General features: G+C 40.4%; 1 protein-coding gene across 2 annotated transcripts in view; it reads left to right on the forward strand.

Moving 5' to 3' along the window:
- Nucleotides 1-3,802: 3,802 nt before the first annotated feature.
- The window catches only part of ITGA8 (integrin subunit alpha 8), a 114,128-nt gene continuing 101,564 nt past the window's right edge, over nucleotides 3,803-16,366 (forward strand). For both annotated transcript variants that reach the window (XR_014849721.1, XM_085050622.1), the window contains exons 1-3: nucleotides 3,803-4,170; nucleotides 4,319-4,443; nucleotides 15,511-15,611. Coding sequence is in view for 1 of the 2 variants with exons in the window: in XM_085050622.1 (XP_084906748.1) it covers nucleotides 3,986-4,170; nucleotides 4,319-4,443; nucleotides 15,511-15,611 (411 nt within the window). In the remaining variant the exon portion in view is untranslated. The remainder of the gene's footprint in view (nucleotides 4,171-4,318; nucleotides 4,444-15,510; nucleotides 15,612-16,366) is intronic.

A 16,366-nucleotide genomic window follows, 5' to 3' on the forward strand; every position in this document is an offset into this window, starting at 1 on the left:
GATGAGTTTAGGTCAAAGGAGCCCAAGATGGGCCTGGATGGAACAGGCAGGGAATGTGGGAGCAAAATCTGTTGAGGGAGAGGAATGGCTGTGTCTCCTCTTGTTCCTGAGCAGAAACAAGAACCTTCCTTAGTGCAATGCACTGATTTGCTGTCCGAGTAGATGAGTGTCTGCGCACAGGCTGTGGACAGCTACTCTGGAATCTCCTGCTTGCAAGCAAGGCTGCTCAGCACAAAACATCTGGCATGTTCCGGAGAGCACCTTCAGCCTCCCTCAGCTGTTTGCTGACCCCTGTGCTGCAGCTCTGCTGCCAGCAATAGCCAGATGTGCAGTGGGAGCACAGTGCATCCACAGCTTCTCCTGCAACATCCCATCCTCTGGGGTCTCACACACAAAGCAGCCACTCTCTGCTTTCACCAGCGTGGTAGATTGGCTCATTAGACTCTGGTTTACGTTGATATTGTGTGAATAAACTAGTTAATGCCTGTAACTACTGAAAAATCAGTATTTCCAGGAGAACTCTTGAAACAATTTTTTTTACAGATTGTATGGTTTGATTGATTGTATGGTAGAAGGTTTAGTCTGCTCAAACTAAAATTAGCTTTAATGCTTTTCTTGTAGGAATTACTTCTGCTAAGATTTTTAACTTGGACAATGTTCACAAAGGTAAGGTTCAGAGAGGAATGCTGAACGTCTTTTGTTGGCATGTCATCCTGAATTCAGATCCCACAAACTCTCTTTGTAGCTCATGGTCACATCCTCGTTTTATCCTTTTGCGACAGGATAATCAATACAATATACTGTTTATGTAGTGGCTCCAACTACAGTTCAGGTGAAGGCTTCTGGCCTACAGAAACAAAACCAGGAAACAATTGAAAGGAAAGGTAAGTTTTCCTGTGGGAATTGGACACTTCAGCTTCTGTACTGCCATGTTTTGAAAACATTTAGTGGTAAAATTGTCATTAATTTTGATAAGATTTATGATGAGACCCCATACAATTCTTTAAATAACTTGTCGTTGCTCACCTAGCAAGTTCATTATACTAAACAATAGCATAGATAACATTAAAGCTCCCATAATGAAGCCTCCTACAAAATACTAATATTTACATTTTGCTTCAGCAAAGCTTTCCACAAAAGATTTGACTCATCTGTTTTTGAGGTTGGAAAGACAATAATGACATACCGACATACCAACCTCCCAACTGTACATGATATTAGCTGTAGAAATCCACACCATGAACTTACCTTTTTCTTCCTAAATCCTTCATCTGACCTTGCAAGGTAGATAATGACTTTTAGACTCTTGGCTAAATATTCTTAGAAAAGCTCTCTGTCCTGGCTCCAGGTGTGATTCTAGAGCCTATTAAGACTTTTTTTGTTAGATATTAAAAGCAGTTAATGTATCAGACCACAGGTATGCTAAAGTGCAGACTTCTCTCTACCAACAGCTGGAGCAGCTTCTCACCTCTTAACGCAGTGCAGATCAGTGTCCTCTTCAAACATTTCTAAAGTCTTAGGAAAGCAAGATCTGAAATAAGCTTCCAGTGATCAGAACCGGTCCAGCTTGTTAAGGGAAACACTGCAAATCCTAAGAAACAAAAATTATGTTCTTTTTGTTTGTCCCTTTGGATTGATTTGGAATATCCTGCAAGCATGTGTCTCTTCTTTATAGGGAGAAAGAAAAAGGTAAGGCAAGGGGGACTGCTATATGTTAACACTTTGTGGGTAGGAGAATCTTGAAAGAGATTTCTTTATTTTCATTCTGCCCTGCCTTACTACAGGTTTTAGCATTGATAGCATTGATAGCCATTTGAAGCACTTTTTTACTTTTTTTAAATTTAGCTCAAACCAACCAGGTAAGGTGGCATGTATTTCTAACTGAAAGGCAGGTACAAGGGAAACACATGAGAACTTCCTGTGTAATTGTTTATGCCTCTTCAGCTTATCACCTATCCCAAACTGTGCTATTTACTGAATTTTAACTGTTTTGGATGGATCTGTACAAGATGCCTACAGCACCAGAATGTGCTGCCTTCTCACTTCTAAGTGCCACTGCTCTGGATTGCAGTCTGAGGACTTCTCCAAGCCTCAGAAATTACATTTGTGACACTCAGCCCTGAAACTGCTGCGCTAAAAAAGAGCAAGGTATTGTATCATTGTTACCATTATTTAGCATAAGGCAACAGAACTTTTACATGCCTTCAATTGCCTTAAAACTGCATTATTTTTAAGAGCAGCTGTTAATTCTCAAGTCATTGAGGTACTTCTGAATTTATTACTGGTGCTTAGATCTCTAAGAGATACTTGTTCAGTGTAAAACACTGAAATGGTATCAGTGGTGATGTTTCACCATTTAGCAAAAGTAAATTTGGTATAAATATAAGGCAAGCAGAATTAGGAGATATTACAAGCCTATGGGGATAGCTAAGGGTCACACAGTTAATGCTGGAAATAAACACACAGTTCTATTTTTGTGAAAAGGAATGCCAGTCTTATCTGAATAATCTTGCCATAAAGCACTTAAAATAAAACAAACACAAAAGTAAAGTAACCAGAACCTCACAACAACAAAAAAAAACCCCTGCTCTCAGCTGCTTTCGTAGGTAGATCTATTGTATCATGTTTACAAATGAGTTTTCTATTCTTCTGATCTTTCTCTGATATTGTTTTGGACATCTCTGCATCAGAAATGCTGAAAAACAATTATTTTTTCCTTGTTGTCACAGAGTTGTTTACATGGAAAATATTTTTTTTCCTTTTCTTCCTACCTTTGAGTTGGCCAGAAAGATATACAAATGATTCTGTCCTCTCAAGATATATGTGTGATGCCCCATTTAGCTTTGTAGGGGAAGGGAGCGTTTCAGGCAGTTAGAATTTTTTGTACGTTCTTAACCAGTTAAAACTCTTGTGGGGCTTGCAGGGGCAGAACAGTTCACGACAGGAGTTATACAGCCCCATCATTTTTAACTACTTTTTATGAAGAAATTACTAGAGGAGCTTTCTAGAAGCACCATTACATTTACGTGTCATGTGCAATATGGTAGTATTGGTTATTTCTGTGGGAAAAGGGGCATGGCACCTGCTCCTGCATGGAGCTGTGCTAAAGGCTCTCCTCTGCGCCAGGGCGAGGTGCGCTCTTCAGCTTATCAAAGCTTTCCGCAGTCAGGTACTCACGGAGGGACTTCGAGAAGAGCGGAAGAAAGCATCTTCTACCGTGTTCTGAGCTCTGTGCCCGGCTTCACATCTTTCCCGTGGTTAGAAGGCATTTTTCTTTGCTGGGGTTGTTTGGTTTCTATTTAATAATGGCCGTGCCGGGCAACCACATAACAATCTGATGAAGGTTTACATTTTTTCAGTGCACTTCAGTTTCCTAAAAGGGATTTTCAAGTATCGGGCTCTTCAGTTTAAACTCTTGAAAATGCTGGGAGTCGAGAGAAATTCAACTAGATACCACCAGCCCAGACTCCGCTATCTCCCCCCGTGACCATGACGGTCCCACGGCAGCCATCGGTATGCGCTGGCTAGCCGAGGGGGTGTCGCGCTTGGCGCTTCCCGCAGAGCCGCGGGCGGCTCGGTTCGGTTCGGTTCGGCTCGGCTCGGCTCGGCTCGGCTCGGCTCGGCTCGGCTCGGCTCGGCTCGGCTCGGCAGGCTCTGCTCGGCTCGGCTCGGCTCGGCTCGGCGCTCCGGCGCTGGGAGCAGAGCGGGCAGCACGGCGGGAGCAGTCCTGCCCCGGGGCCGGCCAAGGGCCGCCAGGGGGCGCCCGAGCGCGCCTCCTGAGGGCGGCCGAGCGGGGCAGAGCCTCCCGCGCCGCCCCCGCCCGCGCCCGGCGGCACCGCACGGCACCTCTCCGCTCCGTGCTGCTCCGCTCCGCACCGCCCCGCACCTCTCAGCTCCCCGCCTCTCCTCCCGGCACCGCGCGGCCACCGCACGACTGCGCTCCGCTCCGCCGTGCCAGCGGGAGCCGGCCGCGGAGGTGGCGAGGATGCTGCCCCTCAGCCGCGGACGGCCCCGCCGCCGGCAGCACCCGCTGCCCCTCCTGTCAGTGCTGCTTTGGGCGCCGGCGCTAGTGGCTTTTAACCTGGACGAGGAGAAGCTGACGGTGTACAGCGGGCCCCCGGGCAGCTACTTCGGGTACTCGGTGGACTTCTACATCCCCGACCCCAGCACGTGAGTGCCGCCGCGGGGCTGGTGGGGTCGGGCCGCCCCCGGGCCCGGGGAGCGCTTGGGGAAGGCGGCGAGCGAACGGCGGCGGGGTGACAGCGCCCATCGCCCGCCCGTCCCGATCGCCGCGGTGACCTCCCGCTGTGTTTCGCAGGGTCAGCGTCCTGGTGGGAGCTCCCAAAGCCAACACCACGCAGCCAGACATCGTGGAAGGAGGAGCGGTGTATTACTGCGCCTGGCCCGCCGCCCGGTGCAGACAGATCCCCTTCGACAACACCAGTAAGTGCGCGGCTGCCCCGCGGCGCAGCGCTGTGTGTGTCGCGCCGCCGTGCCCGGGTCCCCTGGGCTCCGCCACCATCCCGTTACTTGGGACGCTTTGATCCCAGTATCTGCACTTCGCTGGAGAAATGCCGCTCCGCGGAGTCTCAATGCGTGCGCTCTTGCAGGGAAGGGTTTAGTGGTCCCCAGAGGAATAACAGGATTGTGACCTCCAGGACCAGTAGTTCATCTTAATAACTGCCTTTTTTCCCCCTTTTTCTTCTTTAATGAAGGTATTTGATTGCTGCTTTTGAAAATACTTTTGCATGTTCAGAAGGCAAAGTCCCAAAAGCCTTGTCTCACGCTGCTCTGAACCTTGGAAATAACAGGAGTTCTAGTCTTTGCTAGTCTTCAATGAGGGGATTTCTGGCTGTTCAGATGGATGAAGTGCCTCGTGGGGCATGCTTATTTAATTCTATTCAGAAAGCAAGAATTTTATTTCAGAATATTGGAAGCTAAATGCAAACCGATTTAGGCACAATGTGGATAGATTATATCCACTTCCAAAATCCCAAGACAGATGTTTCCTATTTAATTAGAGGGAACACACGTTTTAAACAATTCAAGCTGTTTATGTTTTCTGTTGTCTCTTTATAGGTCTTGAAAATAATTTAAACCTAGTGTTTGCAGAGATGTTAAAAGTGATTCCTTTATTTAGGCAGACTTTGACAGTTTGACCATTAAGCAAAAGTTATTATTCTTTAGGTTATGTTTCATCTTAATATTTGTGGTTTATTGCAATGGGAACACAATACGATTTTTTCTTTACCGAGAGCACAAGTTAAAGCTGTAGCAAATAAGCAGTGCAGTTCTTTATTCCTCCCAACTCCAGCCACCCACATCTTATTACTGTGTTAGTGTCTAGGAACACTGATCAGGACAACTGTCCCATCATGCCAAGCATTCATCAAAACAAAGTGATCATTCATGTATATGTATATGGATACTTGGGCAGGTAAAACTGTATACAGCATCTGGTTATATATATAAATAGAAATGTACATAGACAGTATGCATACATTATTTTAATTGTGATATACCATGAGTGTAAATATTAAAATAAAACCAGGAAATAGAGGAAATATTCATGTATTTCCCATCTTACAACCATAGATACTTCATGTAACAGAAATGGAATGTATTAGCTACACAAAAATTTCAAGTTTGAATAGAAAACATACAGACCAAATGAAAATTCCATTGCAGTTTTGAAGGGGAGTTTTGAAAAATTTATTAAAGTCTAGTGATGAAATCTAGAAGGACATCTGACTTTCCTGTAGGAAACTCATGACAACTCCATGCTCTTGGCAAGAGATGTCCTTTTGCAGATACTGTGTTTTGAATAAAGGTACAAACAAACTGAGGAGTAAGTGTATCAATAAGGCTTTGGACCTCATCATGTAACTCTTCTGCTTGGAGTCTCCAAAGGGTGGTTCATTCAGTCTCCCTGAGATGGTTGTGCCTTCTAGATAGAATCCTGACTTACAGACAGCTGATGTTAAGCCAGAGAGCAACCACTGTGTAGAGAGAGATGCACTATCCCTGCAGGAGAGATGGCAGTATAGGCAGGTTTAGCAGTGTTGTCCCTGGCTCTCTTGATTCTGTCCCAAGGGCAGTAAAGGTGTCATTTTGCACAATTCAGCAATGTGCTGTAGACAAGGAAGGTTTATATGGCTTGTACCAACCCCTGTTCTTCAGTGCCAGCAACAGAAAAGCCATTTCCAATATGCCTTAGGTGACTCCTTTTGCTGATGTGTGGATGTGTATTTCATGTTAGTTTTTTCTCTCCCAAATCCGCTATTTAGAGGAGTTTTCCTTCTTTTCCACTATTCCTCCAAGCAGAGCAGTCCACATGAGCTCTATCCTAGGTGAAATTGTTTCATATGGTTGGTCACACCCAGTTTCTTTTAACGCCTTTAGCCATGTTATGCCTACTGGAACTTAGATAGTCCTTGGTAAATATGGGGAGTTGTTTTCAGTTCATGGCTCTTTCTTGTGCAGGCATCTTGTACTCATTATGCCTTCTACAACATCACTCAGAAATGTTGCTATTCCCATTTTTAATATTCTAATAGAAAGAAGTCAGTCTGGGTTGTCAAAGATCGTACAGGAAGTTGATGATGATACTGGTAACTGACTCCGGAGTTTTTTCTTCTTCTTCCAATGCCTTAACCACAAGATTATTCTGTCTTCCAAAACAGAAACAGTCAAGAGTTGTTAGAAGACTAGAAGTTCTGTTGCAGCAGCTTTAATTTTAAAGATTAATGCTTCATGCCTCATAGGAGATCTTTAAAAGTCTTGTAAAGCTTTGAGAATCTTCTGAAACTAAACAGAAAAACTACAGAGACTGCTTAAGAGCTGAAAGATTTAATTTTGGTGCATTTTTATAAGAAGCTTCCATTTTTCAATACTTTCTTCTTCACTCTAAATAATATCAGCTCTTTCAGTTCTATTAGCTAAGCAAATCACAATAAAATAAACGAAACTACTGAATTATTGGGAGCATTCTTAATTAAGCTTAGAAGTAAAAACAGTGGAACTAGAAAGAAAGGGAGACATGAATGTAACACTTAAAAGACAATGTGAACCAACAAGTACATAAAGGATTTTCTAAATGGGCATTTTTCAGCCTCAAAAGTTCAATGGGGAGGACTTCTGAATTCTAACACATTCGTTAAAGTAAAGCAGATTCACATACACTATATCCAAAGTTCAATCTGTGGAATTGCTTCAGGTCACAGAAACTAAAACTTTCACTGTTTGATAAAAATTCAAGAGATTAACAAATCCAGGTTGAAAGCCAGTACCTTAAATTACATATGAGCATGAGGGCTCATGAGGACTGGATGCGCAAATGAAGCTCAGGTATGTTGCATTCAATGCAAGTTATGTTTTGTCCGTGAGGAGGGAGCATACAGTAAGTGCTCTTGGATAATATTTGGACTTTTACTGCCACAACCAAGTGTCTTAAGTAGATATCTCATTGCTAAGACTCATACGTAACTGCACAGATTATATCTCTGTTTCCACAAGAATCGTACACATAATTTCAAGAGAGATTCCTTTTTTCGCAAATGCTTTAATGTTATTTGTATTAACACTGTTACTATCTTGATCATACTAAATGAAAATAGTGAGGACACTGACTAGTATTCTGTGATGGCTTTAGTCAAGATTCTGGACACTTTCAACTATCATAGAGTGGAGTTACTTTGTACTAATTTATAGTTGTCCTGTGTTTTACAGTTGTTGAGGTGTTTATTTAATGAATGGGTAGATATGTCTTGTTAACTAAAAAGGAACAAAATCTCTCTCCACCATTTAAGGCTTGTTAAGAGGCAGTGATGAACAAGAATAGGTTCATGAGTCAGGGAAGGGAAAGAAGAAAAAAATAAAGTGTTGAGTGTCTAAACTATATATTGCCTTAGACAGAGGGGGCATTTGTTAAAGAAGTGGTATGAGGGAACCAAGTAAGTGACAGACACCTTAGTTAAAAACTTAGTCATGGTTAAGTTAATTTTATGATGCTCAGTGCTGAGATAGGATGTTTTTTGTTCTGTAAAGGCTGTTTTTTTGAAGGGATGTTTATTTACTTAGTTACATGAATAATATATATTTTTAAATAACTAAAGTCTTATTTTAAAGAAAGTCATTCTGTATCCTGAGCCATAGAGTCCTGAAGGGAGAGCACGAGTGCCAGGCCTAACTGGACCTGACATCATGTCACTGGTGGGAGCCAACTGCAGTGTTCCCCAGTGGATCAGGGACATAACACTACAAGGACTGCACCACAGTCACTGCCAAGGTGCAGCTGTATCCCTGTCATCACACAGACTGTGGCAGCCAGTATTAAGCTGTATTTTTTGGATCATGTAAGAAAAGTCCTTGTGGTTTATAAAACTCCCTTACTGGTTTGGTTTTTCCCCTCAGAGACTAAGATCACATGAGGGAGTAGACACTGTACTCCCAATGAAAGATAAAAAAAACTTTTAAAAAATATATGACTACTGAGTTCAATCTGTCAAACACAGACTGGGTGCCTTACTACTAGCAATGATACTCAAAAACAAGATTAATGCTGAAATTGTCCCTGTGGCACTGTGGATGTGTTAGGGTGCCCAAGCTGGTCTGAGTGCTGTGGGCAACTACATAACCTGTGTTAATGTGGAAATGTATGTGGGCTAAACTACCCTGCTGAGAAGATGGCTTAATTGGAGTTAATATAGGTGCAGGAGTATCTGCAGCCTATTCCTAAAAGCCACTACCTAACTGAAATTGCTCTACAGGTGGTTGTCCCAGATGGTTATTAATTTCGCTCTTACTAGTTTCTGGCCACCTATCTCTGTTCTTCATAGTAGCTAACCCAGAGATTTCCAAAGCAATGAGATTATTTACTTGCATCAATAATTAATGCTATTGATGAAATATCATTCGTGACAAACAACACAGGAGCAAAGGAGGGAAGGAGGGTGAAATTCTGTCATGTTGTAGGATTTGAGCTGACCCATCCATAAGCAAGTCATGTAACCGGACATTCCCATATGGGTTGGCCAGTGATATGGCCTGTAGCCAACAAGGGGCTTTAGCAGGAACTCTCTGTGTTTCCTGCCGTTGATACAGCACTGACTCTGCAGTCCAATGTTTGCAGTTCTTTCAAGCTCCCTAAATTTGTGTGCTGCGGTCAAGGCTCTGGGAAGAAGCTCAAAGCACTGCCCCTGAGAGCACAATGGGTGCTTTAACCTGCTCCATTGCAGCCGGGAACTGAGATAAAGTATAATGGAAGGGCTTTTAGTATCCCCTTACTCCAGGAAATATAGATTGAAGGGCAGTGACTCTTCTCCCTTGTTTCCCTACTTTGTGAAGTTGTCCGGTTGCATTGCAGTGTAAGGCTGTGATGCTGTGATACTCTGAAACTCAATGAGAGGACAGGAAAACAAGCGTTGGCATCATATTAAAGGCTTGTGGTCTGTCTTTCCTCTTTTACCCACACAAAGCTAACTTCTTTTCAGTTTCTTCTGTATGAAATGGGTTTACAATGACTATTTCTGCTTTAGCATTCAGGTACAATTACCAAGTCCTTGTTTCAGTTGTGTGCTCTTCCATTCAGCTGCCAGGAGAGGTAGCAGGAGAGCAATATCAAGAAAACTTTCTCCTCCCTTGATTAACTGGGATTCTTCTGAACCATTCAAAGCATCTTGCAACCAGAAGCAAACTTAAATACCCCCAAAAGTGCACTATTGCATTTGAAATCTGGTAAAAAGCTAATAGTTCAGGTTTTGGAAACTCATTATAAAGGTCACTTTTAGTTGTAATACTTAATAGATTGCATCAAGTTCTTATATTTTAAATTAGGTCCTGAAGGCAGAATTTTCCTTAAGTTTCCAAAACTCACTGGGGTGTTTTCTTAGCTATCAGTTAACTTTACCAGTTTTACTAAAATAGGTTATATTTTTCTAAACCAGCTTTAAAAAAATCTGTACAGCTTCTGAAGAGGAGCAGGGAAGGGGGATGTAAATCAGTTTTGACCAAGCATGCAGTTGATAAAAAACATGAGCTAATCTGGCCAGCAGTTGAGCTGATTGTAACAGAACCCAGGTACTATATAAGGAAAAGATGTATTGTGGGACTTGAGAGCTCTAGTTACATGAAAAAATCATTAGCTGTGGAGATGGTAAGATTCTGGGGAAAACTTAGAATCCTGTTATAAACCAGAATTTGCATCTCAAGAGAAATTGCTGAGAGAGCACTCTGTTGTACTTCTAAATGTTGACACTTTGTAGTCCACTGTGCCAGTAAGACCTTATCTGGAACTTTTAGCATTCTGATTTATAATAGACCCTCCTGAGTTTCTTTTGTAAGTCTCAGCCTTATTTAAGAAGGAAAAAAATACCCTTAGCTATGTTAGTTCAAGCCCTGAGGTCTTAATTTGTTTTTGATCAGATTGTATTCAGGGAAAAATTCTACTGGGTTTGATGAGTCTTTTTTTTTTTTTTTGAATCATGGAATGAAAGTCCAAACAAAGCTCTCTAGATATGATCTGTGAAAATAACTCATGAATAGCAGCTAAGTTACAGTAAAAAACAGAAATAAAATAGATGGTTGCAGAACCAGATAAATCTAAATATAGAAGCAACTCTTCTCATCATGCCAGCATTTTGCATGTCCTTACTGTCTCTAAACATTGCAGAGTCCCCTTTTCTCCCCAGCATTAATTAAAAGCAATTGCTTGGCTTGGTTCACCAGATCATACCTAGTGTTTAGCTTTGCATTTGAATTCTGTCTCTCTGGTGAGGGTCTAATGTCAATGACCCTGTGAAGGTTACTGAGTTACCTTTGCTTTTTAATGTGTGGTATCATTGGGCTCTTTTCTGGTAGTGACATCGTGGTAGGATTGTCAAGATTCCCTCATTTCCCTCACTTCCAGAGTATGGGAGCAAGTATGCCAGTACAAAGCCTTCCCTCTCTTCCCTTCCATAAGCCAGAACATTAATGATGCAGCAGAGATGATTTCAAAGTTGACTGAGGTTGCTCAGAGCCTTTTGTAGCCAGCTTCCAAAACCACCCCTGAGTGGAGTTCCTTAGTCTCTCTGGGGAATTTCTTCTAGTGCTAAAGATTTATTCAGAAATTGCCTTGCTGCAAGCTGTGTCTTGTTGCCCTTTTTCCTTTAGCTGTATACCTCAGATGGGAGTTTGGCACCCTCTTCTCTGTATGTATTGAATGCTGGATGAAGCGCAAATGGATCATCCTTTGCTTTATCTTCTTTGGGCCAAACACCTGCAAGTACTAATGTCTCAAAACTGTACAGAACATTCCATGTGTTGTCTCAATGTCAGAGATACTCACTTTCCTTTACCTGTATAAATTTATAGAAATATTTGTTTGTTTTATATGTTTGTATTCACATTTTATATAAATATGGATTGAGGTGATTATTCATTTCTATTCTGTGTATAGGTAATTATGTACAAATTAATGAAATCCAAGTATTGCATTTTATTTTACCTATATTTTTTATATTATGAATGTGTGTGGGTACATGAACAGCTGTCTGTGATATCAAAACAGGTATTTGAAAGGGATTTACTATCATGGATGTAGGTACAGATCTGAGGGCAGAGTGTAACTGCACTTGCTGCAGGTGCCTGGTTAATGGCCATCTGTGTTTATCCAGTACATTCAGGCAAATACACACAGAGCATTTAGACATAATACTTTTCAAAATTCCGGAATGGTGAGAACTTACCTGAAAGAGCTGCAGGTGTATTACATATACAGATTTTTTGCTTTGATTAGAAGTATTGTTTTCCTGTGTTAAATTTGATCAAAATATTTTTGCAGAATCATTTGGGTTGGAAAAGACCTCTAAGATCATGGAGTCGAACCTTTGAATGATCACCACCTTGGTTTGCTTCTGTTCATTTGAGTATTTTCAAATTATGAAAGATGCTGCATTTTTTACTTCTAGTTTTCAAGAGCTGAATGAATCACAATAAGTCACTGCCAGTGTTTGCAAATACATCTCTTATGCAAATCTTGACTAGTACAAAGAAGAAATATTTGTAAGAGAAATATTTGATTCTTGCTTATTAAACTGTTTATAATGTGCTGACTCAGTGACTGAGAGGAGACCAATTCCCATAGAAAGCACTAAATTTAGTCTAAAGTGTGCAAATGATGGATTTGCACTAATGCTTGCTCTAGATTCAGGCTTTAATTCCTACAAGGGATCCTGCACTATTACTTCTAACATAGGTTTGCTTTTTACTGTTGAAACTCAAATTTTTCTACTTGTTCAGCTACTGTTTTGGCAATGTAGGGGGCTTTTTTCCCCTTTGGTAGCCCCTGGATACCTCAACACTCTCAGCTGGGTGAAGGAATGCTGGTTTTAAGAATCATATTTCAGTATCTCCACAGCTGCCTCTGAAGCTGGATTGTGGGGCAGTGCCATGTATAGGAGTCATGACTCCTGCAGTAGAAAATTAGGTGTTTTGGGTTTGATGAAATGCAATTTAAGGATATCCTTGTACCTAAATCTATATTTGTGAATCTCTCTGCTCTTTGCATACTCCTGGTTGTCTGGGCCTTAGTCTGCAGTGCAGTCTTAGGCAGTACAGTTATGAGTGACTCCAGAGCTGCCTCTCAAGCCAAAATTGCGAGTCATCCAGACATCTGGAACAGCTCCTGGGCTGGCTCTGAAGCAATCCAGCTGGTACTCAGGCACTCCTTGGACCTCTCTGTGCACAGGCTCAGGCGTTGTGTGCCCAGCCCAGCTGCTGCCTTGTACTATTGCTGTCTTTGCACTAGTGTCACATACCATGATACAGGATAGCCTGGACTCCTTCCGAAAAGGGGAGAAGCATTCTCATCCAGAAGAGGACATTTGAATGCAACCTGAATTCACACCAAGTTTTTGCTGTTCACAAAAGTATAGCTGTGGGTAAGGCACAGTATAGATTTAGCCTGTGGGCCTCCAATTCTCATAAATAGAACAAGGAGAAATATTTCCCTGTCATATAATGGTGTTATCAGAATACAGACGTGCTACTTTTTGAAATGCTTAGATAATGCTGTGTTGAGGAATATACAGAATTTATTTTAATTGGATTGGGATTTATCTGGGTAATGAATAGTCTTATCTGAGTATAATCCAAGGTTGTCTACAGTTGGTTGAAAAAAAAAATTAAAAATGTACTTTTAGGCCATGATTCTTCTGACCTCAGAGTTTTGCTTTAGGAGGAAAAGAACTAGCTTAGATCATGTCCTCAAAAGTAAGTGGATGACTAGCTCAGAAATTGCAGCAGGGAGCAGTAATGTCAGCTCATGGGTATTCAGACAAGTTAGTTGTGTATATAGCTTTAATTTGATAAAGTTACATGGGAAGTAGTAGCTGTTTCATAACAATCTGAAATACTGATTAGTTGTTACATGCAAAAGACTAAACTGTTTTAAGGCACAACCTCAGAAACTGGGAATATGACTCCATAGCTCTGGCAAGGATCCTGAACAAAAGTGATTAGAAAATGTCTATCAAAAGACATTTATCTAGGGGAAAACTAATTGTTAATTTGTGTGTCTATGATATTTTTCAAATTATTTTATAATTAAAATCCCATGTCACATGATGAGAGGTTCCTGCTACATTGTATGCCACTCAATGAGGTGAAATTGTGCTTGTATGTGTGTACAGTTCTTGCAGATTTACTGTTAAATTCAGCTGTGGCTTTATAAATCCTGCAAATGGTTGTCTAAATTTTAAAATTTAACTTCTTTTCAAATATTGGTATACTTTGCCAGTAGACAAGTATGTTGTTTTGATTGAGCATGTAAGCTCCTTTTAAATTAGAATACTGGTCTTGAGTATCCTCAGAGCCAGGCTAGCATTGGCTGCTGTAAGCTGGCCATGGCTGATTTTCAAGCTTCAAAAGCTTTCTTTCTATGAAGACCCCATCTGTGGATGTTGATCATGTTCAGATCTGCTGGACCATTAAAAAAAGAAAAAAGAATCCTTTAATGTCTGAAATGGTCTGACTTCACTGGGAAAAATAATCGAAGGTAGTGTTGCCAACAACTAGGTAGAAGCTGGCAGCTCCTACAATGCAGTGTGTCAAATACTCTGTCTTTCACATCCACACAAGTTTAGGCCTAACTTAAATGAAATGTATTTTTAAAATTAATATATTTACAGTAATTTTAAGTTATATTTCTTGAATTTTTAAGAGCTAAATATTTCTGAAATTTATCTCTCTGAACATGAACTTCAATAGTAGCTGCTGTAACTGGCGCAGCACAGAACTAAATACTTGCATAAAGGAAGATGTTTCCTCAGAGACTTTCAGACTTTAACAGATTCATTCTCATTCAATTTTCCTTCATGTTTATTAGGAAAAAATACAGAGATAGAGTACCCTTGTTCTCCAAGTATGATGCATTTTTTTTCTAATTTAGTTTATAACATTTATGAAGTTACCATAAGCTGAAGTCAGTGGTGAGCTGACATCCTAGAAAATATTCAGGTATCCCCTGTATTCCTGCTGGGCAAATCCCAAGGAGTGTTGACGTTTTAAAATGTTGGCTATATTTTTTCTCAGTTATTTAAAAATGTATGTAAATCTGTAGAATATAATCTGACACTACTCTTTTTTTTAACATTCCAAGGTATACAGTATATGGTTTTATTTTCACTTACAGTGACTAAAAAGGATTGATTCTTCTGAAATCCCTCCTGATAGGAACCAGAAACAAACATAAGGGAATGCAGATACAAGGGGGAAGGAGTAATGCCCTGCTTATATATAAATTGAAAAGTTCATTAGGAATGACTGGTAAGGGGAGAGCATAGCTCATGAACATATGGGAAATCAGTTTACTTCAGAGAACTGAGGGTGAAAGGAAGGGATGTCTGCTTTTTATTAAAACCTGAAATGCATTATAATTGGCCTGAATCTTTGCCCAGATGGCTTCTCTTATGCTGACATCTGCAAGAGTGTATATAAAGCAACATTAAGAAGCTGTCTCTTGTGACAGTGTGTACACATGTAATTCTGTTAAAAACTAAGTCCTTTGCTATCTGTAGTGCTGGTCTTTGAATAAGCATGCTGAGAAATGTCATTTGTTTGACAAAAACTAATTAAGGAACATGCTTTTTACATGGAAAGTTTCTACCACATCTGTGAAAACTTTTTAGGGCTTTTCACCTATTTTTGTAGATTCTTGTTCGTTCTTCATCATAAATTCCTAGTATTTTTTTTTTTTTTTTGCAGAGGGAAACACAGTATTTCTTACCAATTCTGTGTATTTTTTTCTAAAGTTTAAGTGTAATTATTTTGAATTTTCATGTGTCAATTTAAGCTAGTTTCCACTGACCAGTGAAAAGTAAATGATACTAGAAAGTCCATTTTCTATTAAACGGATTGGATGATGACAGTGGATGCAGTGTAATTTATCCATTAATCTGTTCACTTGTGTAGCTCACAAGGAAATGCTTTGTTAAAAATAAGCTGTCAACATACTCTTTCTTTCTTTATCAGACAACAGAAAAATTAAAGTCAATGGCACCCGGGAACCTATTGAGTTTAAGACAAATCAGTGGTTTGGGGCAACAGTCAAAGCTCATAAAGAAAAGGTTGTGGTAAGTCTTATGCATTTGGTACTCATTTGGAGATAATGTTTATTCTTCTCAAATGTATATGTTTAATAGCTGTCTATGTGTACATTGTGGAAATAACTCTGATTATGCATGAATTATAAAACAGATGATGTATGTAATTCAAAAAAATGAAAGTAGCCTATAAAATCAAGTTGAACTGATCAAATGAAGATGATCCCACTGCCATATGAAAACAGCAGAATTTCATATTGTTGTGGAAGTGAATGATGATATTTTTTAACACATAATGGACATATTTCAGAGATACACAGGAACTGATAGCTCTATGCTACAAAGTATTTTGTATTATGAAGATATATTTGGAATGTTAAATACAGACTGTAGTGAAATTGCAGGTAGTTGAATGTAGTGAAATGTTATGAAAGCCAAGAACCTCTGTTGATGTTCAGTTAGGAAAACAGCTCTTTTTTCACATTTACATTGTTTTGAACAGCTATGTCATAGTCATGGTAAAACAGCTGTAAAAAAAAACCTGATTAAAACAGCTGATAAAAAAGCTCCAAATAAGATGGTTTTCAAAATGCAATATCTGTTTTCCAGTTTCATTGAACATTTTACCCATACTGATAGGGGCCTCCAGCAGTGGGCAAGTATTTCTATTGCCTGTTAAAGTGCTGGTGATGCTGCTTATACGCAGAACTATTTCCAATTTGTGCATTCAGGTTTATGTTTAAAATGGCGCTGAAGTAATTGTGGTAAGAATAATTGGTTTGGTC

Source organism: Lichenostomus cassidix, chromosome 2 (genome assembly GCF_008360975.1).
Source record: "Lichenostomus cassidix isolate B80296 chromosome 2, HeHo_3.0, whole genome shotgun sequence".
NCBI classification, from domain to species: Eukaryota; Metazoa; Chordata; class Aves; order Passeriformes; family Meliphagidae; genus Lichenostomus; species Lichenostomus cassidix.